Below are 17,233 nucleotides of genomic sequence, written 5' to 3' on the forward strand. Positions count from 1 at the left end.
AAGACCCAACAAATTGCGGGTCGTATCATCGAACTGCTTTAATTAACATAAATGCCAAAATATTTACCTATATTCTGGCTAATAGAATAGTTGATCATATGCCAGATCTCATTTATCCAGATCAAAAGGGTTTTATAAAAAATAGACGGACACATGATAATATTCGTAGAGTGTGTCACATCTTAGAAAAAGTGGATAAAAAGCAGATCCCAGCGTGTTAGTCTCAAATGACACGGCAAAAGCTTTTGACCATGTGGAACGGTCATTTCTCATTTCAACTTTAACTAAGATGGGATTTGGGGCTAATCAAAGCTAATTATAAAAATCTGTCCACGAGACTTGAGATCAATGGCCAATTATCACTCCCAATTGAGATACGAGGAACTAAACAAGGGTACCCACTGTCTCCATTATTGTATGCACTGCACTTAGAGCCCCTCCTAGCGAACATTCGCCAAACAGAAGGAATAAAAGTAATAGACTTCAGAGGCATTTTTCATAAGATAATGTCAAATGCCGACGATATGCTACTTATCGTAATGGACCCGGCAAACTCTCTACAGATAGCTACACAGGATTTGGAACTCTTCGGTGAGGTGGCAGGATTAAGGATTAATGTAACTAAATGAGAGGTTTTGAATCTGTCTCTTTCACCATCTAACATTCAAGATCTTCGGGAACACACTTGGTTGGGGTGGGCAAGTACAGGAATTTATTAGGAGTGGTAATAACACCTAAACTACAAGGCCGATATGCAGCAAATTATCCCACACTGCTAAAAGACTTAGAAACAAAATTAAAGAGGGGGAACCCTCTCACTATATCATGGCTGGGTAGAATAAACTCCATTTTCCCAAGGCATTGTATATCTTTCAAGCTTTACCTTGTGGGTCCCCCTTAGGTTTTTCGTAGATTACATAGAGCCATGTCTACATTTATATGGCAGAATAAAACTCCCCGAGTTGCATTGAGCATGTTAATGCTCCGAACTGAAAAGGGTGGGATGGACCTTCCCAACCTATTGAAATATTACTGTGCAGCCCCACTTATGGTAATTAAAGAGTGGTCTATGGGTGAAACCGAAAAAAGGTGAATGCAGATGGAACAGGCAGTGGGAGGACCCTGATTATCGGAGGTACTGTGCCTGCCAAAAAAAGATCGCCCGACTAATTTACAGGGGAGCGAGATAACGAAAGTAGTGGAAGATAACTGGGATGCAGCAGTTAAAAAATATAAATGGACCACATTTCCCTCCCCACTTATCCCAGTGTTCTGCAACCCACAATTTACTTCCGGGATATATGATATGATATGATATGGCATTTATAATGCGCCTGTACACAAGTGTTTCAAGGCGCGACGAGGCAAGGGAGGGGGAACAGAGGGAGGACAGAGATTACAATCTTACTAGGGCAAATGACATTGAGATTGCGCAAGTGCGGGAGAGGAGGGATGGGAAAAGTGGCAGGGGAAAGAGGGGGCAGTGCTGAACATGGGATCAAAACAATAACAAGAGGTGAGGCCAGCAGGTAGCAAGTGCAAGGGTAAGTGCAGACAGCAGGTGTCCGAAAGTGCAGGCAGAGGACTGTAGGGATACAGATACTGACCCAAGTTCAAGGGTTGCCAGGAGGCAGTGCTGGTGTGCAACTGGGCGGGCAGGGACCTGGGCCCGATATCAGAGGGTAGCCAGGTGACCAGTACAGTATCAGACAGGAAATCAGCAGGGGAGACAAAGAGAGAAGCAAGAAGCAAAGAGGAAGGTCTTTAGGTGCTTCCGGAACCAGAGATGGTTCTCCTCAAGTTTCAGAGAGGCACGGAGGCTGTTCCAGAGGCAGGCCCCTGCCGAAGAAAGAGATCTGCCACCAACTCGTTGCTTGGAGAAGTGACTGACCCTGAGGGAGTTGGAGGTGGAGGAGCGAAGAGCTCGAGTAGGAAGGTATTTACGAAGAGAGAGTTGGAGGTATTGAGGACCCAGGCCCTAGAAGGCCTTGTGGACAATGCAGGGTGTCTTGAACTCAATCCCCGCAGCCACTGAGACAGTGAGCTTCTGGGGGAAGGAGAGGAAAGGAAGAATACCTCTGAGGAGGTGCAGTTGGTAGTTTGTCTTCTTAGAGACGTTGGAGATGTGAGGAGAAAAGGAGAGTGTGGAGTCGAAGATGGCCCCCTAGGTTCTTAGCCTCACAGGTGGGAGCAGGAAGCGGGCCAAGAGAGGCCGGCCAGAGAGTGACAGGAAAGGAGGATGCAGGTGTGCCGATGAGGAGAATCTCTGTCGTACTGGCATGAAGGCAGAGATGATTGGCGGCACACTACTCCTTGCAAGCAGATAGACAGTCAGCGACGAGAGAAGGATAAGAGATGGCAGAGGGGAGCCTGAAAATGAGCCAAGTGTCAACCGCATAGCACTGAAAGTTGGAGCAGGGAGCGGCAATGAGGTGGGCGAGAAGTGCCAGAATACCACAGGTAGAGAGTGAGATAGAGTAAAGGAAGGACCCAAGTTGGACCTGGGAGGGTCGATCATAGAGGAAAGAGGTCAGCCAGGCAAGGCCTGATCGGTGATCCCCAGGTTATCACAAAGACGATTGAGCATGATGGCAGGGTTGACCGTGTCAAAGGCAGAAGAGAGATTGAGTAAGATGAGGACATATGGTAGTTTGATCTAAACCACTGCCACCAGCCATTTAAAGTAGGAAAGGGTAACATTTTACTGTTACCTGAGTGTTGTGACTCAGGGGAAGCTAGGCAACCCCTCTAGCACTCTATAGGAAGATAGTGTGTGCTGGGTCAGTACATTTAAAGAGACTAGCAAAGTCAATTTAACTTTACATGCTCTGGGAGACAGTAGTCAGTCCCAGAAAAGGCATTTAAACCTTGGGAAGTCTGAAAGACATCCCTGTGACACTGCACTGAAGGTCCTGTGTGACACACAGAAAAAGATGATGCCACTGGAGTTGTTTTAAAACTCCATAACCAAAGAACACAAAAGTAAAACACACATCAAAATACATGGAAGAGTGGGAAAAAAGGCTCACACTCTTCCCAGGTAGAAAAATCAAATCCTAGAACTCCAGCAAAGTTGCTCGGGGTCTCAAAAGGTAAGGGAAATTAGCACATTTGGGGAATTCTCCCTAACAAGGACTAGGAGGTAAAACGTATCAGTTTGGGGTTAGTGCATTGACGTGTACTCCCGTCATTGTGGGAAAATTAAAGATGCCCCAATGTAGGTGCCAATTGCAAAAGAGTGTCAAGAGTAGTTTGCATTTTCTTGGAATGGGAGGCAGTACACGTTTCAACGCTTGCCATAGGGATCTGTTCACAGTCCGACTATTTGTCACTGACTGGTGGCAGAACATTAGGATAAGATACTGTGCAAACCTGATGTACAGATTTTACACTATATTGATGACATATTGATACAGGGAAAGGATGCGCAAAGCGTGCAGACGCACCTAGAAGTAATTATTTGAAGATTGAGAAAAGAAGGTTGGCAAATTAAACAAACTAAAATTCAGGGTCCAGCGGAGACTGTGATTTTTCTGGGAATTCAGTGGCATAATGGGCATCGTGAAATGGTACCGAAGGACAAACAAAAGGTTCTTGAGTTCACCACACCTATGAATAAGAAAAAAGCTCAACAACTCATAGGGTTATTTGGATTTTGGAGACAGCACATACCACATTTAGGACAAATTATAGTGTCTCTCTACAAAGTGACACGAAAGAAATGTGACTTTGAGCGTAGGGATGAGCAGGGGAGAACATTTCATCTGGCGAAAGATACGATCCAAGAGGCTTGATTTATGGCGATTGAGAGAAGGAGAGGTTGAATTAAATGTGCCTGTACATGATAATTACACCAACTGGAATTTATGGCAAAAACAGGACAGGAAGCATGTGCCTTTGGGATTTTGGAGTCATAAATTACCCGAAACTGGTGACAGATATGCTCCCTTTGAAAAACAGTTGTTAGCATGCCATTGGGCTCTTATAGACAAAGAGCAAATGACAGTGCGTTATGATGTATTGATCCGACCTGAAATTCCGATCATGCAATGGGTACCGAGCCCTCCTAAAACGCATCGAATAGGACACGCTCAAGAGGCTAGCATCATTAAATGGAAATGGTACATTCACTTAACCATTGAAGGTCCTGATACGTGAAAGCTGAACTGTTGTCTCGTGCTGTGCTCAGGAGTCTCACCTTGTCCCGTGCTCAAAACGTGGGGAAGAAAGACTCCGGCTACCACATCCTGATTTATTTGTGAACACTTCTTTCTTTCTTGTGAACCCTATCCCACACACTTTCTATATTTAGTTGTAAGGATTGGCAATAGTTGTTTTAGTATAGGCCCTTTTATTTTGATGAGACACCACAAGAACTGCCTTATTTTTCATTTGATGGTTGATAGTCGAAGTTTGCTCCCATGTTAGATTTAGGTTTACATTAGGCATTTTTCCAACCTGCATACAGTTTAATAAACACCCTTAATAAACTGTGATCACTTGTGTCTGTCTTTACTGTTGTCACCATGAGTTACTTACACCCCGGAGTGTCACCTTGACAGTCGATCCACCTTGGCCACCAGCAGGCCACCGTGAGTCACTGTCACTGAGGTCTGCTGGTGTGGCCAAGGCCCTGCCCATGCTTCGCTGATGCGCAAATTTGAGTAAAAGCCCGGCCCTCCAGTCCTCCCATCGGTGGTTAGGCCTAGAGGGGAGAGCTTAGGGAGAGGCCCTCGGAAGCAGCTGCTGCTTGTCCTTGCAACCAAAACTTCTGTTTCACGTGCGATCACGTGCAGTGCAAGGCAGGCAGGTCCCTTCTAGCTGACCAGCCCACACACAACACCAGCCCAGCAGCAGCACGACCTGAGAAGTTAAGGAGGAGGAGGTACATTTTTTGTGCTTAAATCAATTTATTTGTTCGCTATCTTTTGGCCTGCTCCTTCCTTTCCCCTCCTAATTGCCCTTCTCCCCCTATATTATTTACCCCCAGAGCCCTGTTTTTTTTCTTCTCCCAACACCCCTCGCCACCCCAGCCCTTTTACGCTTTACTCACCCCGCCACTGGAACATTGCTCTCCCCCACCGACCACTATACTCACCAGCCACCTTCTCAGTGCAGTTAGGTAGGTGTCTCCAGGGTACACTACTTCTTTTTCTCAATAGCACAGGTGCACAACTTGGAGGAGCTAACTTTAGAAACTGCGGGAGGAGGGACGAACTTACTTGTGGGTGCACCTCACTTCTTTACATATTCTAAAGATACGTCTCAGTGCAGCTTATATGTTACAAGCTGTTAATTTGCTGTGTGAGAATGAGCTGTCAATCACTCCCTGGCCCTTACATGAAAGTACTAACACCCTATCACGATTTCAATTGCCAAAAAACGTATGCATACAAATGCAGCAGGTGCTAACAATGGAACATTTTACGCAGGCTGGCCCTAGCATTTACAGGGCCCTGGTTGGCAAACAATGTGTGGGTCCCCCTAATTTGCTTAAATACTGACATCAGTGACATCATAGAATGAACCTTTAGTATGCAAAGGTGTCATGGGAAGTTAAATTAAAAATATGTTTACATTTGTAAGGAAGTAAAGAAATACAGGCAATATCAGGAGTGGGTTTTTTTTTGAAGTAGCAGGCAGTGTGAGCTGAATACCCTGTAGAGCCTTCTAATTTTAGCAGATAAGGCATAGTGTGATCACAGGGGTTTGCCCGGGAACATTCACTTTGACTGATTAAGTGGTGAAGACGGGATTTGAGAGCAGTATGTAAGTCAGGAGCTTTAACACATCTCTTCCCAGATGTAATTGGTAGAAATACTGTTTGCAAAAAGGTCTTTTTGAAACTTTGGTTTGGAAACACTATCTGACTGGAGTGCATTGCAAAAATATGGTGATTGTGTTTTGCTAACTGAAACTAACTGCTGTTTTTGCAGAAGTTTCACAATTGTTTTTATTTTTATTGTGTGTCTATTTGGTCATATTGTCCAAATTAGCAATATGCTTTTATTTCAGAAGCTACAGATAAGGATTATTTTGACAAAAGAAATATCTCCAAGCAGATAATAACTAAGTTTATCAAGTGCTGCTCACTACAAAATGAGAAGGGAACTTTATTAATGCAACCCCCCACAACCCTACCTTGATTGGAGGGGGGTGAGCAGGCCAAAACTGTTTTCCTGGTGCAGGAATATTGGGGTATCCTATAGCAGAATGTTGCAAAGGCAACTCGGCAGGTTATGAGATTGTTGTGAGATGTCATGTTTATACCTTACTGTAAACCATACAGCTTTTCACAGTTTTTGCAAAGAATCATATTTGTTTTGTACTATTTATCTTTGAATTTAAATTTATTAACAACAATTGACTAATCTATATTGGAATTGGAAATGTGTCTTTCATATTTACTACAGTATGTTTTATCCATACTGCATTTCTACTAAATGCTACTCACACGGTAATGGAATAAATCCACAAATGTCATTGTTGGAAATGGAAATACTTTTCATTTGGTAGTTATGTTATGTTATATTGGGTATTTGTGTCCCGCCTGCTAGCTGCTGGCCGCAGCTTATTAGCAGTATAGTAATCGGTACCCGTTTAGATCACTAAGAAACATATGTACTTTTCTGGTTATTTTGGAAAAATCGTGCTGAAATGTGTGAGATTTTGACAGGGTTTTTTCAAAACATTTCTCGAAAGCAGGAGGTGAGCAATGCATTCATATGCTACAGTTATGTGATGTCTAAACTTGACCTAGCAACGCCCCTGATGGTTGCTCAAACCTCGCAACATTATGCGTTACTACTGACTTCTGCAATTGTATTCACTCTCCCCTCTTGCTTCTCCACTCTTTTGACTGCTAACTCTCTGTTCTCTCCTCCTTTCCCTTCTCCCTTTTCCTATCTCCTCCCCTTACTTTCTTCTATGCACTAACTCTATCAGAATTGTCCCTGGACCTAGTATGATAGCAACCTCGTCTGTCTCCTCCTCCCTCTCCTTACTGTTTTTTTCCTCACCACACCCCCTCCAGCACTATCTGAAATGTTGTCAGGCTTAATATGATAGTCGCTTGTTTTGTTCCTCCCCTACCTTTCTGCACCCCTCTCCCTGACCTCTTGTTTTTTTTCTGGCTCTACCAGAAATGTCATCAGGCCTAGTACGGTAGTCGCCTGTCTGTTTCCATTTCCTTCCCACTCTCCCCCTCCCTTCCTTATCTATGTTTTAGCTCTTGTACTATCTGAAATGTCGTCAGGCCGAGTACGATAGTTAATTTCACATCCTTACTGTTCATGGCCTGTAAGAATGTTAATTGTTTTTTCCCTTGTTCCCTTCCTTGCCTTGAAGCGCTTTGAAACACATTGTGTATAGGTGCTATAGAAATAAACTATCATATCATATCATATATCTCTTCTGTGCTTTCTTCTCTCTGCCCACTTTCACTCTCTACTACGTTCAATCTTCTATTCCTCGAATATCTTCCACTGCTTCTAGGTCTCGCATCAACCTTTTGATATTACTCATCCTTTCACTATACTTCTGCTCCGTTCCTCCACCCTAATACTACACCCTCTCCAATACTACGTCCTCCTCCACTACACTAGGCCCTCCCCCTCTCTACTATGCCCTCCTCCTCTCCACTAGGCCCTCCTCCACTCCACTAGGCCCCTCTTCCACTATGCCCTCCTCCAATCCACTGTGCCCTCCTACACTTCACTGCTCCCTCCTGAACTACTCCCTACTCCACCACTACCTACTCCTCTACACCACTCACTCCTCACCCCCACCACTCCCTCCTCCCCTCCACCACTCCCTCCTCCACTACTCCCGCCTATACCACGCTACTCCCTCCTCTATCCCACTACACCCTCCTTCACTCTATGACTACTCAGACACCATACTTTCACTCAGTCACATAGACTTCAGTCACTCCTTACCCTATCTGTCCTAAATCCACTCGCCACATCTGCACTTACACTGCAGCACTACTTGCACTCACGACCCAATACCTCACCAACTCCTGAAATCACCTCCACTTACTTCACATGAGCAGCCCACACTTATTACTTCCTGTACTGTCCTTTTAGCCTACTCCCCCATCTTGGATTGGGCCCCTGTCCCTGACCAATCTGTCCCTGTCTTCCCCACCCTGTGTGCAGCAGAAGCAGGAAAGGTTTCAATTAAGAGGATAAGACCAGAGGAATTGCAATGGCGGCCCGGGAGAGCGAACGTTCGCGTTCATGTTATAGGGCTCCGGTCTGGTGGCCCCACAGTTAAGTACCAGTGTCTGAAGTGTCTGTGTCCCCTTAGAGTGCAGTGGTCTAGGCTGCTGAGTTCCCACAGTGTGGTCTGCCGTCTCAGTAGGGTATACTGCCTAGCTCTGTTGTCTACCACGGGACATTAATTCTGTTTGTGTACTCTCTGTCTTCCAGTGCATTATTCAGGTAAGCTAGACGTCTGCCATGTGGTTTGCCTCAATGCTGGTTGGGACTTGTGAAAGGAATTTTGCTCTCTGCAGCTCTTCAGTCAGGACATCTTTGGGATTTATGTAACAAACAGAGAAAAACTGGTGAGCATTTGCTGTAGGCGGCATTGCACAGAAACAAACTGGCACAAAGGGGGAAACAGAAATTGGGGCCCTCTCAACTGTCACTGTCCACCTCAGGGGTATGATTGGCTCTGTATTTCCTCTCGATAGGTCTCCCACCCTTGCTCAGAGGGATCCCTGTACAAAACTGAGAAGGCCCTTGTCACAAGAGACTATTGTGGTAAAAACACAGAAGCCTTATTATAACTTACTGTGTCATGGCCGGTGTACAGAAAGATGGACAATAGTTACCATGTTAGGATCAAATGCAATTCTTTTGGCAATATTGAGCAACCAAGTAAGTCTCATTTTACAAATTGTTCTGCAGGAGCAGCAAATCCTATGCCACAAAAGAAGGAAATGCTGATCGTCAAATTCAGGAAGCAGATGGACCGGGAAGGTTCTATGAGGGTTGGAGTTAACTCGGTAGCCTAAGTTTGGTACATGAGGAAAGGTTTGGTCAGTTAGAGAAAGCTCTAGGACTGATAACCGGAACACTTCTGTCAAACAGCTGTGTGCATGATAGAATTTCATGTGATATGGTATTCAAGCAGCATCGCACACAATGTGCTAACAAATCACATTTAACATTACGTCTGCAGGACAAAGAATTGATTGGGACATCACATGTGGAGAAGTTTAAGATTACCTGAATGACCAGCTGAGAGCGAAGCGATCCAAGGTGAAATCAAGCATCTGCCCTGGCCGGAGGCATTGGGTAAAGATTCTGGAGTTACCTATACATTGCGGTCCTGGCAGAATGCATCGAAGTTCAGCAGGCAGTGCAACTTTGAGGCAGTGCAAAGTTCCTTCAATGCTTATGGGACCCTCAGGGGAATACAGACTCCAACGTATCGGATATCACCAAGTATGTGAGTGGATTGCAAATGGGACTGGATGGTCCATTGAGAAATTGGGAAAACCCAAATCACTAAAAAAAACAGACGTTAAGTCATACGTGTTCCTTAAGTAAAGCAAGATATGTGGATAGGATGGGACTGGGACTTGCGGCCAAAGAACCACCAACCACCACTGCCGCATCTAAGGGTCCGCCTGTTAGGCAGAATCACCTGCAGTACCCTTTGGGAACACTACAGGCAATTAGGACTACAAGTGTAAGCACAATTTCACCTTTGGTACAAGCCTATACCACACAGTAAAGTGGTAGTGATGGCTGAGCAGCCAGACTTATCTCAAGAGTTTAAGTGGGCAGTAGAACAAGTTACACAAAGGACCAACCAATACAGTGATTTAAGTAAACACTCACTCAAGGTTTCTTAGTAAAAGAATATACATTTATTTACTCAATCATTTATAAAACATTACACTAGCATAAGCAGCTCAATATCACACACTAATACACCACAAAAATCCAACCGGTAAGTAACTAAACAAGTTTGGCTCAAAAATTAAGTGTGAGCAAAATGGCACTTCAGTTACTTAATAAAGGAGGGAACAGACAAGGTTATAAGAATAGACAGCCGAAATACATTCATAGGCAGGGCAAAGGGTTTCAGTTAAATACAACCAGCAATTCTTCTCAACAGGCCTGGGCCAAAGTCAATGGTTCAGAGTCTTTGGTATAGGAAAGCACAGTTCTGGTATATAACGGTTAAGTCTTTGCCACAGATTTTTAAAATATTTGGCTAGGCGAAAAGTTTGACGAATTTTTAGGGAAGGACAAGTCTTTGTAGTTGAGGAAAGTTTCACGCACTTTCTCGATGGCTGAAAAGATTTTGGGACCGCGTTTGCACAGTACTTTTTTAAATTAAGAAAACTGTAGCTGAGGCAGTTGTTCCTGGCAGTTCGAGCAGATCTCGCTGTTCCTGGGCTTCAGTCATGGGGACAAGAAGGACGACGTCGGGAGGTTCCTGCACTGCCCAGGGAACAGGCCAAAAGCTGTAGCAAGACGTTGATTTGAAGGTTGGAGTGCCTTAAAGTCCCCCAGGTTTCCTTCCCTCTGGCTATCCGGTTTTCAACAGCAATCGGATGAAAATTTGACCAAAATAGGACGGTGTCCAGGTGGCTTGCGAGTTGGTTGTTCCCACCAAACCAAGGGAAGAAGTTAACCTTGAAGGGCTTTTCTGTCGTCCAGAGTTTCATGTAATTCGGCCCTGCAGCAGGGCTTCACCGGTCGTCCAGGAGTTGCATCAGTCCTCTTCCTTCCTCTCCTCTTCGGTTCTTTCGTTCCAGTGGTCGTCTCTGCTTTCCAAGTCCAAGTGACCCGCTTTTAAACAGTTTTCCTCCATTCATTCAGCCTGGCTGTCACTCACCCAGCAAGGTGGCTGCCCTTGCCGGAGAGTCAGCCAGCCAATCACATCAGAGTGCATTCAGGTCTCCTAGGAGACTAAGTACAGGGAGTTTCGGGCACCTCCCTCACATCCTGTCCACCCCAGACACTCTGGCACCAGAGGAGGGCTTCAGCACAGAAGCCCGCCAAAGGGCACAAACAAACGGACCAAACATGGTTTGGCGCACAGAGTTACACACAAGAAGGACTTTTCCTAAAAAAAATGGCGAAAAAAGATGACCGGAGTCTGTTTTTGTAGATAGGTCTGGGGCGCCATATTGAAAAACATGGCTACCCCTAATTTTGAGCTACCGTTGTTAGCGGTCGTGAAAAATAACGGTAGTTGATCTAAACCACTGCCACCAGCCATTTAAAATAGGAAAAGGTAACATTTTACTGTTACATGAGTGTTTTGACTCGGGGAAGCTAAGCAACCCCTCCAGCACTCTATAGTAAGATAGAGTGTGCTGCATCCGTAAATTTAAAGAGACTAGTAAAGTCAATTTAACTTTACTTGCCCTGGGAGACAGTAGTCAGTCTCAGGGAAGGTATTTAAACCTTGGGATAGTCTGCAAGACACCACTGTGCCACTGCACTCAAGGTGCTGTGTGACACAGAAAAAGATGATGCCACTGGAGTTGTTTTAAAACTCCATAACCAAAGAACACAAAAGTAAAACGCACAAAAAATACATGGAAGAGTGGGAAAAAAGGCTTACACTCTTCCAAGGTAAAAAATGAAATCCTAGAAATCCAGCAAAGTTGCTGGGGGTCTCGAAAGGTAAGGGAAATTAGCACATTTGGAGAATTCTCCCTAACACCACCCAATCTTGAGTTTGGCGTGTTTACCCCCAGCTCAGAGCTGGGGTTAAACACACCAGACAAATGTTAATTTTCTGCACAATTACCGCCAGCGGTATTACCGTGTGGTAATTGTGCTCAAAATTCCCCATTGGGTCCAATGGACCCAATGGGGCCTAACATTTAGCGCCCAACCCGTTATCCGGCCGATATACCGCCGAACGGGTTGGCGCTAACGCTAATAAAGTTGGGAGGTATCCCAGCCAACTCGTGGTCAGGCCACCCACAGGTTCAAAGTAGAGGATTCCTACATGTTGGCAGTACTTATCGCTGTAAATATTAGTTATTATTCGGACCTTGATTGCTTAACAATAAGCTTCAAGCACATTTGGCCAAATTGTTATCTCTTCTCATATATAGCATGGAAGTTACATGTTTATTAAAAAGTAGAATGCGATGAATATGAAAAAGATGAAATACAAAAGATTATGTTGATCGAGTAAATTTGAAGAAAAAAAACAATGTATGCTGACAAAAGATAAGAACATTTTATTAAAGTACAAGCAAAATAACAAATTAATGCGGCAGCTGATTAAAATTGCTTAGATTAACCTTTAAAGGCAGGGATAGAAAATAAAGGCCCAAATAAATTGAGGATTCTTGGGGGAAGAGAAACTCTTGACTGTAATAAAATGGGATTGAAAGGAAATATAAAATGTGAACAAATGCGCTAGGAAGCATAAAACAGGAAAACCGTCAAAACCAACAGTATTTTAGGTTTTCCCATTAAGTGCTGAGCGGGCATGTGCATGAGACCAACAGCAACCCCTCAGCCAGGATTGAGAATATGATGCTGTAGAACCACGCGTAAGGATGATTGGCTGACAGGAATGAAGAAGCCTATAAGGTTGTGACTGTGATGCTGGAAATGCATTAGAGGGACATGGCCTCCTTGTCCTTGTCCTAGACCTCCTTAAACTGTGTGTTAGCCCTGACTCTGTTCCCTTTAGCTGAATGGTTGTTGGGTGGAAGGACCATGTATGGCTCTGGGGCTGTCTCTTGCCAGACTGGCTGGAGCCTTCCTTGTTGTGGGTCATCCCTTGGGGTGAAGTCTAACTGAATGGAGTGAGTAGTCAATATGCATTCTTTGTTGTGGGTGTCTGGTTTTGGTTGTGTGACACAAAGCCTGAGCTAGCCCTGACTGAAACTGGAATGAATGCAGTGTGGTGCACTGAAAGGCCTGGGGGGTAGCCCCCAATTCACATTCTGTATTGTGGGTGTCTAGTTTCTAGTGAATAGCCTGAATGACTGTGAGCGTGATTGGGTGCTGCCTGCATGAATACACGTGTGTGTGATTGGCTGGCTGAGCTGACTCGGCCTGAGTGAATTGGGAATGTTTAGAATAACAGGGGGCCTCGCACTCACCTCCTTGTCAGAAGCTGAAACAAGAAAGCTGAAGTCATATTAAGCTTGCATCCTGGACTCCAGCTGGAGGAAGAAGTCTGTGGCTGCAAATATTCAAGCAATCTGAAAGCTGCTGTAATGAACCAGAGGGGACCTGGATAGGCAACCTCTTTCCGAGCTACGAGGAAACATTGTGCAAATGCTGCTCTTCACCTGAAATGTCCTGGATGCCAGTCCTTTGTACCTGCCGTCCGGAGAAGGGATCTTTGTTGGTCCAGAAGAGGAGTGCTTGAACCTCTTGATGCCAAGAAGTTCATTTGTGTCTTCCAGGGTCCAGAGGAGGGTTTGTGACTGCTGGAAGCCAAGGTGCTAGACACCCTGAGCTGCGAAAGTTCCAAATCATTGATAAATCATTCAAGGGGCACCCCTGCCATGACACCTGTCCACTTGTCCATGCCTGAGAATGTCCAGGGTTGCTGCCTGCAGTGGAGTGTTCGCTGGTGGGTATCCGGCCACCAAAATCTAAAGAAGACGCTCCGAGTGTCTAGACTTGGTGAGGGGCCACAGTCCAGACTTGGTGAGGGTCAGGATACCAGTCCAGTGGGCATGTCTAGGTCACCAGAAGCCACTCTCGAGCTCTGTATTGTGGCTGCAGCACTGATGAACAGAAAGGCAGCAAACCACGAAATCCCAAAACCTACTTCCGCCACTGCACCTGTCACCACTGAAAGTCATTCAAGGCCATGAAGGGTCTGATCGTCTTCAGCCAGGCCTTGTCAGGGTCCACGGCAAGTTTCACCTTTGTGGGGCATCCACAGCCAGAGTAACGACCTGCCAACCGAGACACTTGAAGACTGAAAGTGGTGCCTTTCTGACACTGCGTGGTTCCTTTCTTCTTCTCTAGAACAACATCCCAGCGACTCCTTCTTCCAAGGGGGGTAGGGAGGAGTCCATCCTCGAGGGGTCAAGCTGAGTGTGGAAGACAGGGGCGGGTTTGAGTGTATGAATACTCTTTTTATTGCCAAGTTTGGCAAGACACCTATCCAGTACCATAGAAGATTCAGGGAACATAAAAGGAGAGAGTGAATGTGTCTTGGGTTGACTGGGTGAGTGCTGCCCATATGAACATGATGGGGTGGATTGATGGATACAAGACGAAAACATTTGTTGAATTATTTCCCCTCTAATCCCCTAACCCATCTGAACTGCATTGTGATGCAAATAATTGTATACAATGTAAATATTATCCTTATATAATGTACAAAATGTATGTAGTCACTCTGTTTCTCCCAGGACATGTTCATACTTCTTCATGTTGACCTTTAATAAAAACGACATGCAAAGGCATTGATCAGCTCACAGTTTTTGTGTACAGTATTTCCGATCAAATTGCTTACCTTCTATTCCAATTAATATAAAATGCAATAAAATATAAATATAGCCTTTGTAATCATAATGATCAAGGGCATAATTGCAAGTTATGGTTATGCAGTAAAGGAAAAACAAGAAGTATTTTAGAATACTGCCTGCTTTACCGATAAGCATGATTATGGATTTCAACACTCATACACCTGAACAATTCTGCTTGCAAATGGCAGTATTACCTCTACCTACAATTATGGGAAATGACTGGGCAGAATTAGAGCATGCGCTAATTCTGCCTATCCCCAGTAGAGTCCAATGTGTCTTGATAAACAATGTCACATACAGCACCTAGAGAAGGGCGCCGAGACCAAGTATAGACAATGTACTACTTTTTATTTGGAGACAAGTTACAAGTAGAGGCTAGCCAATACCAAAGCACTGATCTCCCCACAAGAAATAATAAAAATACTTAGTAGGGTCTTGTCCAAAGAAATGGCTCCCGCAAGCGCAGGTAGTTTGATCTTAAGGTCCCTGGAACAATTGTCTGACACTTCCTAGGTGGTTGCTTCACCTCCCTTTCTCTGCCATTTCAGGCTTAAGTATGACCAGGACTCTCTTGTCTCATCTAGACTAGTTGTGGGCTTTCTGGGGTCCCATACCCTACAAATAACTCTGGCACCAAGTTGAGTCAGTAGATGGGTTTGAGGTCATGGTTGACAGGGAGAGCTAGAGATTGGTACCTGGGTTGGGCTGAGTGGACTCTGGATATGAATGTTGTCATCCCTTCCTCCTCCTGAACCTGTACTTCTACTGATTGCTTCCACTTCTCTGAGCTTCTTCTGTTACTTCTCCATTCATCTTCTTCCTTTCCATTGACTGATTCTGTCAACTCTCACCTTGAGATGTAACCACATCTGCCTTGAACGTTTTCACTAAGACCACAACCTTCTGTTTGCTTTCGCATCTCAATGCTATCCTCTGAAACTCAACCTTTGCTACCACCACCTCATTCTGCCACCTCTCTATTCCTAGAAAAAAAAGTAAAAACATTCTCCTAGACCCTCTTTACTACCAACACCTCCTTCTATGCACATGCCACTCTTCTTGTTACCAACTCCTCCTTGACTTTCTCCACTACTGTCACCTCCTTCTGTCTACCCTCCACTGTCGATGTTACCAACACCTCCTTCCCTTTCTCCACCACCACCATCCTACATCTACTATCCCCCATGATGTTACCAACTCCTCTGCCACTGCCCTGCCACAACCTGGCTAGTCTCTTCTGTCTCTCCAGCCTTTGCTTCCTTCACCCCTTTCAGGCTTTTCCAAATGTGAGCTCCTGAAACCCAAACTTGAACACTTTCGCTAGCTGCATTAACAATGTGGACCTTACTCAGATGATCTGCTCCTGTGAGTATTGAGTGAGTGAGACCTCAGATGAGCTAGCTTCCCTGAGTGCACCTGGGGCTGCTTTGGATTCAGGGGGTTGGACTCAGTCTATATCTGACCTGTCTGTCTTCTTAGATTTTCGCTCTGGTGTTCTGACCTTTTTCGTGATGAGGCCTGTACTGAGCTGAGGACCATGGTGTTCCCAGCATGTAAATTGTGTGCAGGAAATACACTGGATAAGCTTTCTATAACTTTCAGTTTACTGGTAGCATTGTGTGAGTGAGAAATATTATACTTTTCTTCCTCCCAACACCTTTCCCGGTCTAAGCATCCACTGACTCAGTGGGGAGGAACAACCCACTCAGTCTTTGCATTGGTGGTTCCCAGAAAGAGGCAGTGGACTTTGTCACATGGGAAATATCATAACCACTACTCTAAATGTGATGGTAGATTGCAGTTACCTCATGCAGGAACAGTAATTACCCTAGTTAATATTGTCAAGCTTATAATGAGATCACTAGAGTCAAATGGCTAATGCTTGCTGTTTTCACTGATACAACATTTAAGGCATTATCAAACCAGCTACATCGATTAGTGAAATCAATTGAACAGGCTTGTTCTAACAAAGTATTTGAATGTTAAGGTATTTGATAGAGAAAGCCTACCTTCTACACCTTCCACTTGTGACTTTATTCAGACGAAGAAATCCTTCACAAGCAGCTGCATAAGGAGGTTCCATTTGAAGAGGATTGGAAATCATATACATACATAACATAGCTGCATATACCAGCAACAGGAAAATACATGTGGACATCAAACACCTACCTGCAGCAGGAAAATCAAAATCATACCCAATTGACAGTGTTTTTCTGGAACATGCCTGACGCAATACAGAACACAGTTTAAAACACAGTGGGATTCATTCCTTTGAAACATACCTCAATCTGTGCTGTGTGATTGGCATAGTACTTTAAGGCTTGATCCCCTTCTTCTGGATCATTCCCTGGCTTTAACATCTGCTGCAATATTTTGTTGTGACATGCAAGCTAAAAAAAATGAATATTAAGTTGGTATTGTAGAGACATGCATTTCGAGGATTTTTGTCAAACCGATGCATTTAACAATAAATATCAATTATACATTCATTTAAAATAAATCCATTTTCTTTTCACAATCCCTACTGCCTCTCATCCTGTTAGTTCCCAGTGATATACCCCCGCTAAAGTCTAATGGGCAATTGTTTTTTCAACTTCTATGCCAACATTGATTTTTGACAATAGGTCATCTTTCAGCATTTTAAGGGATGAAGTGTTTGTCTCATCGAAAGGGGAAAACAGTGCTCAGACTCACTGTGCCCCTAAAAAGACTATTGCTCTTGGGTAATTATTTGGGCATGCA

The 17,233-nt window shown here is 44.5% G+C and overlaps 1 protein-coding gene across 9 annotated transcripts in view; it reads right to left on the reverse strand.

The window, feature by feature from the left end:
• The window catches only part of ITPR2 (inositol 1,4,5-trisphosphate receptor type 2), a 4,412,221-nt gene that overhangs the window by 631,441 nt on the left and 3,763,547 nt on the right, over nucleotides 1-17,233 (reverse strand). For all 9 annotated transcript variants that reach the window (XM_069628470.1, XM_069628469.1, XM_069628465.1 and 6 more), the window contains one exon: nucleotides 16,774-16,881. In XM_069628470.1, coding sequence (XP_069484571.1) covers nucleotides 16,774-16,881 — 108 coding nt within the window. The remainder of the gene's footprint in view (nucleotides 1-16,773; nucleotides 16,882-17,233) is intronic.

This window comes from Ambystoma mexicanum, chromosome 12 (assembly GCF_040938575.1).
Source record: "Ambystoma mexicanum isolate Mex_15411 chromosome 12, UKY_AmexF1_1, whole genome shotgun sequence".
Taxonomy (NCBI): Eukaryota; Metazoa; Chordata; class Amphibia; order Caudata; family Ambystomatidae; genus Ambystoma; species Ambystoma mexicanum.